Source organism: Octopus bimaculoides, chromosome 18 (genome assembly GCF_001194135.2).
Source record: "Octopus bimaculoides isolate UCB-OBI-ISO-001 chromosome 18, ASM119413v2, whole genome shotgun sequence".
Taxonomy (NCBI): domain Eukaryota; kingdom Metazoa; phylum Mollusca; class Cephalopoda; order Octopoda; family Octopodidae; genus Octopus; species Octopus bimaculoides.
In genome coordinates this window covers 35,883,432-35,896,297 of record NC_068998.1, presented here as the reverse complement: position 1 = coordinate 35,896,297, position 12,866 = coordinate 35,883,432, and the positions used below count along the sequence as shown (strand labels likewise).

The window sequence follows — 12,866 nt, the reverse complement described above, 5'->3', positions numbered from 1 at the left end:
TTTGAATAAAGGAAAATGGGTAGGGGTGGGTATGTCAGCGAGTAGATAGGGCTCTTAATTGTAGATTTTAAATATTTGAGAGACAACAATGCATAAATCGTAATTTTTAAAAGAGCAATGAATTCTAGGTGAATAGAATATAACGTAGCATGAATTTAGGAAGCTTAGAAAATGAATAAGTATGAATTTAAGACAACAACTGAATTCAATTGAATTTCATGGAGAGAAACAAGATAAATAATAGAGGGCAAACTAAAGCGCGAAGGTATGAGATGTTTGAGGCCGTAAATAAATAAAAATCTCTATCTTATCTGCATCTTGGAGACTTCGTCGTAGTATGTCAGCGGAGAGAAGGGATTGAGATAATTTAGAATGGATTTCTCATTTATATATATTCACATACATATATATATTTATATATGATGAGCTTCTTTCAATTTCCGTCAACCAAATCCACTCACAAGGCTGTGGTTGGCCCGAGGCTATAGTAGAAGACACTTGCCTAAGGTGCCACACAGTGGGACTGAACCTGGAACCATGTGGTTAGTAAGCAAGCTACTTACCACACAGCTACTTGCCACTCCTGCACCTGTGCCATACAGCCACTCCTGCGCCTATATCATCATCATCATCATCGTTTAATGTCCATCTTCCATGCTGGCATGGATGGGACAAATAGAATATATACCACCATCATCATCATGTAACATCCATTTTCCATGCTGGCATGGGTTGGACAGTCTGACTGGGCTGGAATACTGGAAGGCTGTGCCAGGCTCCAGTCTGATTTGGCACGGTTTTCTACAGCTGAATGCCCTTTCTAACGCCAACCACTCTGTGAGTGTGATGGGTTAAGCTATATAAATATATATATATAGTAAATCCAAAAAGAACAAACACAAAAAAACAACAATGCAAGTACATGGTACACTCAGGAAAGGAAAGAAAGATGGTTTAACATTTCGAGCAGGCACTCTTCTTCGGAAACAGAGGAAGTCCAATAGAAGGGAAGACAGAGGAAGAAAATCGCCAATGATTTACATATGGTTACACACACACATTTGTATGGATATATGTGTGTATTTTTATCCTCCCCACCAACTGATAACAGATATTGGTTTGTTTACATCCTTGTATTTTAGCAACTCAACTGGCAAGACTAATAGAACAAGTACCAGACTTTAAAAAATGAATAATGGGGTCACTTTGTTCTTCTAAATGCTTCAAGGCGGTACCCCAGCATGGCCATAGACTGCAACAAGTAAAAGATAAAAGATATTATTAAGCACTTGCAGTCACTAAATTATTAATACAGTATATCAAAATACATTATCCAATGTGTCCTTCCTTTCTATTAGCCACAGGGTGTAAGTTGAAGGCTTAACTGCTATTTCTAGCACGTTTTGTAGTCACATAGTAGCTTCATTGTCTCATCAGATGAAGTTTAATATTTGAGGTGTAGTGTTTGCTTTAATTTGAAAAGTATTTTTTCATTATAGATTTTTCTCTGTGCTACCCACTTCTGAATTTGGTGTTTCATGGCAGCTGTGTGTTAAGAAGTTTGCTTCCAACCACATGGTTCCAGGTTCAGTCTCACTGCATGGCACCTTGGGCAATTGTCTTCAACTGTAGCCTCAGGTCAGCCAAAGCCTTATTGAGTGGATTTGGTAGATAAAAAAATGAAAGAAGCCTGTTGTGTATGTATGTGTGTGTGTATTTTCAAGACAGTGCCCCAGCATGGCCACAGTCTAATGACTGAAACAAGTGAAAGATAAAACCTGCATGTGTGTGTTACTGTCTCCTTGTCTTGACATTGCACAATAGTTGTAAATGAGCATCACTGCCATGCAAGCAGTGTGGTTCATTTCCAGTTTTCTGTGATAAACCTATCTGGCCATGGGGAAATATTATTACCTCACTTGGGAAAAGGAGAGGATTGGGAACAGGAAGGGCATCCGGCCATAGAAAATCTTTCTGAACAAATTCCATATGACCCTTTGCAATCATGGAAACATGGACGTTAGAATGATGGTGATGATAATGGTAGAAGATGCATATAAGTGTGTGTGAGTATGATGATTTGGGTGATGGGTGAAGCTTTCAACTTTTACTCTATTAAGCAATTGCAAAATTGTCTGCAATTTATAGGATACCAATCTATCACAGACTCACTATGTCAAATGCAGGATTTGAACTCAACTCTCAGGCATAGAAAATAGCCCATCAGTTATATGGTATACTGCTGTTGTTTACAGTTAGATGGCAGCTAGCTACGGAATACCAAAACAGGAGGTGCCAAACATTTTTCTTCGTTCCAAAATGAATGAATCTTAAGACATGTCAGGAAAATATTTCACATTAATTTACTGATGCTGTTGTTGTGGTTGGTGGTGGTGGTGGTGTTGTTAACTCCAGGTCAAACCCGCTTGTATAAATAGTGCAATAATCAAAGGCATTTCAGCTGTAATCATCTCATCTTTAATTTTTCAGGCAATTGCTTCTCAAACACATGGTCTTGGGTTCTGTCCCACTGTGTGGCACCTTGGGCAAGTGTCTTCTCTAATGTAACCCTAGGCCCTTGTGAGTGAAGTCGGTTGACTAAAGCTGAAAAGAACCCTATTGCATAAATATATATCTATATGTGTATGTATGCATATATTTATGTATTTGAATGTATACATGCATATATATGTATGTATGTGTGTGTGTATATATATATATATATATATATATATATATGAGGAGGAGAGTCTGCCAAATGTTGACCCAATTGAGGGACTGGCTACCTGAATCAACAGTTCCGTAGTAGATAAAGCAATTAAGGATATTAAGTAGAAAGTCAGACAAATCATAAATCCCTTCATGTAGATGGCCCTGCTTGATCTGTAGAAAAAGTGTAGCTAGAAACTCCATAAGATGCACCCAGTGTAAGCTTTGGACACATAAAAGGTGTAGCAATATCAGAGGAAAGTTAACAAGGAAACTAGCTATTGTATGTGGAAGATTGCACAGGTACAATAAATGCTGAAAATGTGCAGAAAATAGACTCCATCAACTGCCAGGGGGGCAAGCTAGAGGTAGTAGATAGCTTCCATTATCTAGTTGACCATGTTAGTTGTGGATGTGGATGCTCCAAGAGCGTAGCTGTGAGAATGTGAGTGTGCATGTGCAACAGAGTGTAAGCATCTTGAGAGAAAAGTTAGGCATAAGAGGTATCAGATTTGGTGGGCAGAAGAGGCAACAGCACTGGTATGGTTATGTGATGCGTATGGACAAGGACAGCTGTGTAAAGAAGTGCCGATCTCTAACTGTGGAGGGACCTGTGGTGGAGGTTGACCCAGGAAGACATGGGATGAGGTGGTGAAGTATGATCTTTGAACTTTGATCCTCACAGAGGCAGTGACTAGTGACTGAGACCTTTGGTGATCTGTTGTGCTTGAGAGGACCCATCAATGGTAATTTCAATGGTAATGGTAATGCTGATGGCACGTAAAGAACATCTTTTGAGCATTGGGCCTCACGGGGGCAAAGTGGCTGAGTTCCTTTCAAGTGTTGGGTCTCAAGGAAGAAATGACTGAGAGCTTTGGCATTATGTCCTGCTTGAGAAAAAGACACATCAAGCCGAACAAAATCACAGTTGTGACAGATACCGGTGTCTCACAAATTGGCATGTAAAAGTACCCCAGTGTCATGCAAATGGCACCTGTGCTGGTAGCACCTAAAATCACCCATTACACTCTTGCAGTGGTTAGCATTGGGAAAGTCATCCTGCTGTTGAAAACCATGCCAAATCAGACTGGAATCTGGCACAGCCTTCCAGTGTGCCAGCCTGGTCAAACTGTCCAACACATGCCAGCATAGACAGCGGACGTTAAATGATGATGATGTATATATATATATATATATATATATATATATAATGTTAATTGATTAAGTAACCAGATCTGTCTCAACTAACACTGGAGATCCTGAAGTAGATCCAATGGAAATATACCCCAACTGCGGATGACACCAGGCAGCCCAAACTGTGCCAGTACTCTACTCAACACTTCAACACACTAATTGGCATATACCTATTAGTCCAAAATATTAAATATATATGTGTATGTGTATATAGGTATATACGTGTATACACGTAAAAGCACCCACTACACTCTCTGAGTAGTTGGCGTTAGGAAGGGCATCCAGCTATAGAAACTCTGCCAAATTAGATTGGAGCCTGGTGTTGCCATCCGGTTTCACCAGTCCTCAGTCAAATCGTCCAACCCATGCTAGCATGGAAAGCGGACGTTAAACGATGATGATGATGATGATGATGATATGTATATGTGTGTTTATGTATTTAGCTATGTGTATATGTGAGTGAATATATATGTGTGTGTGTGCGAGTATATATGTATACATGTCACTTAGTGGTTAGGGTATCCAGCTTATGATGGTAAAGTCACGAGTTTGATTTCTGGTGGCATTTTGTGTCCTTGAACAAGACACTTCATTTCAAGTTGCTCACTTCACTCAGCTGGAAAAAATGAACACTATCAGTATTTAAAAAGGGCTAGTCTTGTCACACTGAATCTCCCTGAGAACTACATTATGAGTACACATATTAGTGGAATGCTCAGCTGCTTGCATGTTAATTTCACTAGCAGGCTGTTTCATTGATCGGATCAACTGGAACCCTTGTTGTGACTAAGAGAGTGCCACTTAAAAATGTATGTGTATATATGTATAAATGTATTTCTATATATATGTATGTGTGTATGTATGTAGATATATATATATATATCATCATCATCATTTAATGTCTGTTCTCCATGCTGGCATAGGTTGGATGGTTTGACCAGGCTTACATGTTGGAAGGCTGTACCAGGCTCCAGTCTGATTTGGCATGATTTTCTACAACTGGATTCCCTTCCTAATGCCATAATGCTAATCAATCTGAGAGTGCAATGGGTGCTTTTATGTGCCACCAGCATTTGTGCCATTTGTGTGACACCAGAGTGCTTTTACATGCCACCGGCATGGATGCCAATTTACATGACATATGTATGTATGCATATAAACAGCTGGGAATGCCTTATTGTATTGGGCCCTAGTATATGACTGGTATCTACTCTTATGGGATTTGAAAATGATGATTTTAGTTTTTAGTTTCATCTGAGAACAAAATAGGATGTTGTGAAATTCAGGTCAAGGCTATTAGAAGTTGTATTAGCAGGGCCTGCAGATTACCTTGTCAAAGAAAAAATTCAATAACAACAAAAACAGAAATAAAATAGAGGTTGTTGTTGGATGGGTAACATTGGTATAGTTATTTGGGGATAATTCTGGTTATCTTTTCATGTTGATAATTGTGATGATGATGTATTTCCAGGTCTATTTGAAAACAATTTGGGATTGCAAGGTTGTGAAGTTATTAGACATGGTTGATAATGAAACCGCAAAAGGTAAGTGCATGTCTATGTAGGCTTTAAGTTTCATGTATATATGTGTGTATGTGTGTCTAAATATTCATATATATATATATATACATATATATATATATATATATATATATATATATATATATATATATATGCAAACACACACACACATATATATATAAATGAAGACTATGAGGAAGTTCATCGAGACTGATAGAATAAGTTCTAGGCTTACAAGGAATAAGTCCTGAGGTCGATTTGCTCGACTAAAGGCGGTGCTCCAGCATGGCCACAGTCAAATGACTGAAACAAGTAAGAGTATAAGAGTAAGAGTAATGACCAGAATTGTTTTTCCATCATCACATAAATGTTTACTTAGTTATCTTGTTGATGCTTTATGCATTAAGTCAACGCCATCATACACATAGAGGATATTGTTTGAATAAAATGCAGCTGAAATATAGAATAGTTGACATGTTATCAGAAATCTCTTGAAATTGCAGCAGATTTTACACCCAATTTATAAACTAGCTTTAAAAATATATTACAGGAAAACACACCAAAATAAAATTTTTTCTTCTCACCATTAAATTACAAACTTGGAAACCATTGAATAAACTTCAGATAACCAATGTTAATTTCATGCATTCAGGTACAAACATACAAAGTATAAAGTTCTTGACTTTAACTGTTGGAATAACCATACAAATAAGACACTTCCATGATGGCTGATCTTGTATTGGTAACAATGAGATATTATTACAAAACTAGTTCATGTCATCATTGTCACTGTCATCATCATCATCATCATCATCATCATCATCATCATAATCATTGCTTTATGTCCACTTTCCCACACAGACATGGTTTGGACAGTTTTTCTTGATGCAGAGTTTTATAGTAGTGTAGCTGATTCTTATGACTTGCAGTGGCAGTTTACCTGTCCCAAAGCCAAAGCATGCACAAAAGTAAATAGAATAACATACATTCACTCTATAATTACAGAATACCCAAGGAAGCTTCTGTGTAATCACATGGTCTGTTCCAAATAGTAGCTAAGTTTTCCTCAAATCACACTGTGTACTCTTTACTCTCTTTTACTCTTTTACTTGTTTCAGTCATTTGACTGCGGCCATGCTGGAGCACCACCTTTTAGTCGTGTTAATCGACCCCAGGACTTATTCTTTGGAAGCCTAGTACTTATTCTATCGGGGTCTTTTGCCGAACCTCTAAGTAACGGGGACGTAAACACACCAGCGTCGGTTGTCAAGCAATGTTGGGGGGATAAACACAGACACAAAAACATACACACACACATACATATATACGACGGGCTTCTTTCAGTTTCCGTCTACCAAATCCACTCACAAGGCTTTGGTCGGCCCGAGGCTATAGTAGAAGACACTTGCCCAAGGTGCCACGCATTGGGACTAAATAAAACACAAGAGTAATAAGAAAATAATGAATCAGCTTTAGTAAAATGGCTCAAACTGAGACATGCTTATGTTATCAATTACATTATATATATTATAGGTGTGGCTGTGTGGTAAGGAGCTTGCTTCCCAACCACATGGTTCTGGCTTCAGTCTCACTGCATGGCACCTTGTGGAAGTGTCTTCTACTATAGCCTTGGGCTGACCAAAGCATTGTGAGTGGATTTGGTAGATGGAAACTGAAAGAAGCCCATTGTATATGTGTATGTATATGTATATATATATATATATATATATATATATATATATATATATATGTGTGTGTGTGTATATATATATATATATTTATATAAGGGCATTACTATACAATAATGCCTCACGCTATGAGGGACTCTAAGGTCAAACTACCATAAAAAGCACATTTACATAGGGAAAAAGCCACTTACATAGGGAAATAGCGATGAACAGTCTTCTATATGCTATATTGGATATACGATGTTCGTTTGGTATGTTGATTCTCTGTTTACTTCTATTTTTCTTGGCCATATTATACTGACGAGTAGAGGTTGTATAATACTACAATAACTACGAAATCATGATCTATAATTTAGTCTGTCTTTAAGGGGCTGGCTTTGAGAGTTACATTTCCTCGTGTTCGGTAAAAATGTGTTTTTTTTATAGTAGTCTGACCTTAGAGTCCCTCATGGCGTGAGGCGTTATTGTATAGTAATGCCCTTATATAAATATAAATATATATTTCGGGAATAAATGATGGATTTTTTCCCTTATGAGGTTTTTTCACGCTAGCTACTTGATAAATTCTTGTAAAAGAATTCGTCCTTGGCGTTAGGAAGGGCATCCAGCTGTAGAAACTCTGCCAAATTAGATTGGAGCCTGGTGTAGCCATCCGGTTGCACCAGTCCTCAGTCAAATTGTCCAACCCATGCTAGCATGGAAAGCGGACGTTAAACGATGATGATGATGATGATGATGATGATGATATATATATATATATATATATATATATATATAAATCTTACGTGTGTGTATCTTTGTGTCTGTGTTTGTCCCCCATCACCGCTTGACAACTTATGTTGGTTTGTTTACATCCCTGTAATGCAGCAGTTTGGCAAAAAAAGACTGATAAAACAAATACCGGCTTAAAATAAAAAAAGTACTGGAGTGGATTTATTTGACTCCAAGGTGGTGCTCCAGTATGACCACAGTCTGATGACTGGAACAAGTTAAAGACAAAAGAAGATGAAAGATACAAGCTTTTGTTATATGCTTTCGTTTTTTGTTCATTCCTCTTAACTTCTGTTTTTTCCATGCTTACATGGGCTAAGCTCGTCTCTGTTATTGTGCCATTGTGCTTTACTGCTAGTTGCTCTTTGTATCACTAACCCTTATCTGCTGCTGAAGATTTCTTGACAAGTGAACACCATTTGTACATGACAACTTCTTTGAAGTGAAATGTAATATAAAACATCATCTTTGATATTCACAGACAGCCTACGATATACACTCTGTGTGTGTGTGTGTGTGTGTTCTGCTAATAACGGTCATCTTCTATTTCTGCTCATTGTCTGTAATATTCTGAAACGAAATTTTGAGTTTATCTTTTTTTATAATGCTAAAAAAATACAAGAGATATTTTGCAGATAGTTTGTAAAATAAAGTGGAAAATTATCTTAGAATATTCAGCACATCTTGTTGTTTCAGTACCTATCATGTTTATATTTTCTAGAACATTTTCACACCACACACGCGCACACACACACACACACACACACACACACACACACACACACATGTATGTATGTGTATATGTATGTCTTTCCATGTTTTGCATTGATATGAAGACAATCCAGCTCCAAAAAAGCCTCTTGATTGCAAGGGAGAATGGACACCAGCCAATCTAAAGGTTGAGGTGAGCTGCACCTGCCTACCTCAGTTGCTATGGCATTGAGGTAGATCCAGCCACCCTGTTAACAGGGACAAAACCTGGATTTAAAACACTGGATGATGATGATGATGATGTGTGGGATGTACATATGTATATATACATATATGTGTGTGTGTGTGTGTGTGTATGTATATGAATATATATAGATAACTGCAGGCATGGCTGTGTGGTAAGAAGCTTGTTTCCCAACCGCATGGTTGCAGGTTCAGTTCCACTGCATGGCACTTTGGTTAAATGTCTTCCACTTTAGCCTCATGCCAGTCAAAGCCTTGTGAGTGAATTTGGTAGACAGAAACTGAAAAAAGCCCATTGTGTATGTGTGTGTGTATATATCTGTGCACGTATGATTTTGTGTCTGATATTTAGAGGTCTTCACCTGGTCAACTGCTTATCTAAAGTAATCAGAAGTATAAAAGGGACCTCTACTTAAACATTAAACAAAAACAAAACAAAAATAAAACATTCGATAAAGTCCTAACAATAATACTGGACCAGTCAGTCATTCAAGGATGCACTCAGAAGAGATCAGCTGCTACAAACTCAATTATAGACCAACTTCCAGCCATAAAGTGACAATGAAGCTGATAGGAAATAAATTAAAGTGGTGCTCCACTATGGCTGCAATCCTACCACTGAAACCTCCCATCTACATGGTTCTGGGTTCAGTCCCAATGTGTGGCAAGTTGGGCAAGTGCTTTCAACTATAGTCCCAAGTCGACCAAAGCCTTGTCAGCCGATTTGGTAGTTGGAAATGTAGCCTGTTGTGTGTGTGTGTGTGTGTGTGTGTATGTGTGTGTGAGTGTGTGTGTGTATGTATTGGGTCATCCCATAAATAATGCGGTTTTTCAATTGCATGAATTAAAAGTTGGAGGGGGACAGGATAAACTACTTGCATCAACTTTCTATAAAAGCAGGTAGTAATTTTACCTTGTGCGTATTCTTAGTGCAAGTTTTGAATAGTGTAGTTTGGTTTAACAGTTATTTTTCCAAAGCTAAAATGGAAGTGACAAAGGAGCATATTTGGCATATTTTGCTGTAAGAGTTCAATAAAGGCAACGGAGAGTGTGGGGAATATTAATGCAGTATATGGGGATCGGACAATAAGCCAGTATCAGTGGTGGTTCCAGAAATTCCAAGCTGAAAACTTCAGCCTAGAAGACGAGCCACATCCTGGAAGATCCGCAGAGCTCAACGAGGGCATCCTGCAAACTCTGGTGAAACAAAATCCCATTGTAACTGTTGCGGAACTAGCAGAGATACTTGGATTTGGTTATTCAACCATTCATTGACACTTGCGTGCCATCAGAAAAGTCAGCAAATTGGGTCAATGGGTTCCTCACAAACTTTCCGAGTCTAATCACGTGCAGAGAGTGAATGTGTGCTCTCTTCTTTGCTGTCATGTCTCATGAATGAACCTTCTTTGGACTGAATAGTGACTAGTGACGAGAAATTAGCTCTGTATAAAAATGTCAAGTGCTGAAGACAGTGGGTAGGGAAAGGTCTTCACCCACATAAGGTGTTGTTATCTGCTTGGTGAGATATGAAAGGTTTAGTCCACTTTGAAGTTTTAAACCCAAACCAAATGATAACAATGGCAATCTACTGCGAGTAGCTTGAGTGGTTTAAGTTAGTGCTTGAAGGAAAATGACCATCTTTGGTTTTAAGACAAAAGGCGCTCTTCTGTCAGGATAATGCTTGGCCACATACAGCGAGGATGACATTCTAAAAGCTTGAGCAGTTTGAATGGGAAATGATGCCCCACCCACCATATTCGCTGGACATTGCCCTATCTGATTATCATTTATTCCACAGTCTTCAAAATCATTTGGACGGAAAAAATACGAATTCTGTAGGTAAGGTCACAATTCTAACCCTCACATTACTGGAGGAGAATTTTTCATCATGGACAAATGAATTTTGGAAGAGGGACCTTGCAAGTCTACCAAATAGATAGAAGAGCATTGTAGAAAATGAAGGAGAGTATATTTTAGATTAAAAAAGAACTTTGTTTATCTTAATTTTGAAAAATAAAAGAAGTATAAAAGAACTGCATTATTTATGGGATGACCCAATATATATGTCTGTGTGTGTGTATATATATTTTTAAAAAAACTGTCTAATGATGTAATGTAATAGGTGTGAACTTTAAGTGCTAAAGTTGGTTTACCTCTAAAATTTCAGCTTGAACAGCAGCTGAAACGAAGATGTTGTTGAAGCTGCCTATCAAAGATGGTTATAAGCGGTTCATCATTGAGCTGGCAGATATAGATTAGAAAGAGAGATAAACAAGTAAAGCATCTGGCATCACTTTAGAGCATATTAATTTTTTTTATTCAAACATAATTGCAGAGTAGTTATAGTAAATAAGGGATTAAGAAATAATATGTAAAGTTTCTCACAGTTGTTTCTAGAATAGCTGAATCTGTTGATCATATATCATTGAGCAAAGGTTTCCATGTGAGCCAACTATTCCGTCTTTGGAGAGAATAAAATTAAGGAATATCTAATAAAAGATATTAGTAGTTACCAGTTCATTGAAGAATTGAAGAACATCTTTAGTGGAAGATAATAGTGGTTAGCACTTTCATGATTAGTGAATTAAGGAAATTTTTTTGTAAAAGATAACTAGTTTGCAGTTTCATTGTTGAAGGATCAAGGAAGAGTCTTAGTAAAAGATAAAAGGAGTCACTAGTTCCATTTTTGAAGAGAAAGTTAACACATGTCACAGGAGACTTTGTAAATCTCATAAAATAACTTGCTGATGAGTGTGGTGCTGAACTAAGACAAGCTGCTTAAATGATGAGTTAATTTCTTATCTGATACCATACAAAATGAAATCTTTGAGGCATATGCTCATAACACCCTACATGAGATGAGAAAAATGGTTGTTTATTGGTATTATATGTGATTGCTCTGGCATGAAACAAGGATCAATTATTGTCATCATGTTTCTGAAAACCAGGATATCCACAAAGATTTTCTCCTGACTACACTTCAGAGACACTAACTAACATTATTCTGGCTGTTTTTTGTTGTCTAAACATTGAGCTGGGCTCAAAATTATGCTGCTTTTGCCTTTGATGGTGCATGTACCATGAGTAGAAACATTTCAGGCATACAAAAGAGATTAAAAGATGCTTCCTGGTATATATTATACACTGCAGAAACCACTCTCTGGACCTTGTCCTCCACGAAGGTGGATCTACAGTTGTCATGGTCACTGATGCATTGAACTTTGTTTCCCAAATCACCATTCTTCTGAAAGCACTATGGACAAGCCTTTGTGATGAGGATGTCATCATGTTGCAAGCCAGTGTCTGTTGCATCAAGTAAAGGAATGTTCGACACCCTTTGGTGTTTGAAGATCTGACTCTGTACCACAATGATGCAACACCATCTAACACACTGGGCTGTAATGCATGTACATAAAAACTTGTGCAATGAAAACACTTTGGAAATCCTCTTGGAAAACAAGTGAGCATAGAAAAATTTTTAGAATGATTTGAAGCATTACTTTTCCATGTATAATAATAAAAAATATTATCATACCTGTTTTTGTTTTGATATTAAGATAGAAGAAAAATTGGCTGGCCTTATTTGCAAAAAAATTTTGGAAGTGAGTTTGCATCCACTAAACAAATTTAATTCCCAGGCCACTGCTCGTTGTATATATATATGTGTGTGTGTGTGTGTGTGGCTTTGTGTTTGTCCCTCCACCATCACTTGACAACAGATGTTAGTGTGTTTATGGTCCTATAACTTAGTAGTTCGGCAAAAACGACCGATAAAATAAGTATTAGGCTTACAAAGAATAAGTCCTGAAATCAATTTCTTTGACTAAAACCCTTTAAGGTGGTGCTCCAGCATGGCTGCAGTCAAATAACTGAAACAAGTAAAAGAATATGTACTTATATATGTATATACTTATATGTACATATACATATATATGTGTATGCATATATTTGTATACATATTTGTATATATATATATGTGTGTGTGTGTGTGTGTGTGTGTATATATATATATATATATATATATATATAT

At 37.3% G+C, this 12,866-nt stretch overlaps 1 protein-coding gene across 5 annotated transcripts in view; it reads left to right on the top strand.

Annotated features, from left to right (window-relative positions):
• The window catches only part of LOC106873221 (methionyl-tRNA formyltransferase, mitochondrial), a 60,214-nt gene that overhangs the window by 46,686 nt on the left and 662 nt on the right, over positions 1-12,866 (top strand). For 2 of the 5 annotated variants that reach the window (XM_052974352.1, XM_014920477.2), the window contains exon 9: positions 5,375-5,447. The exons of 1 other annotated variant lie outside the window; for it this stretch is intronic. In XM_052974352.1, the coding sequence (XP_052830312.1) occupies positions 5,375-5,447 (73 nt within the window). Of the gene's footprint in view, positions 1-1,499; positions 1,639-5,374; positions 5,448-11,003; positions 12,334-12,866 lie in introns of those variants that run through there. 2 more of the 5 variants (XR_008265935.1, XM_052974353.1) reach the window with 2 other exon arrangements.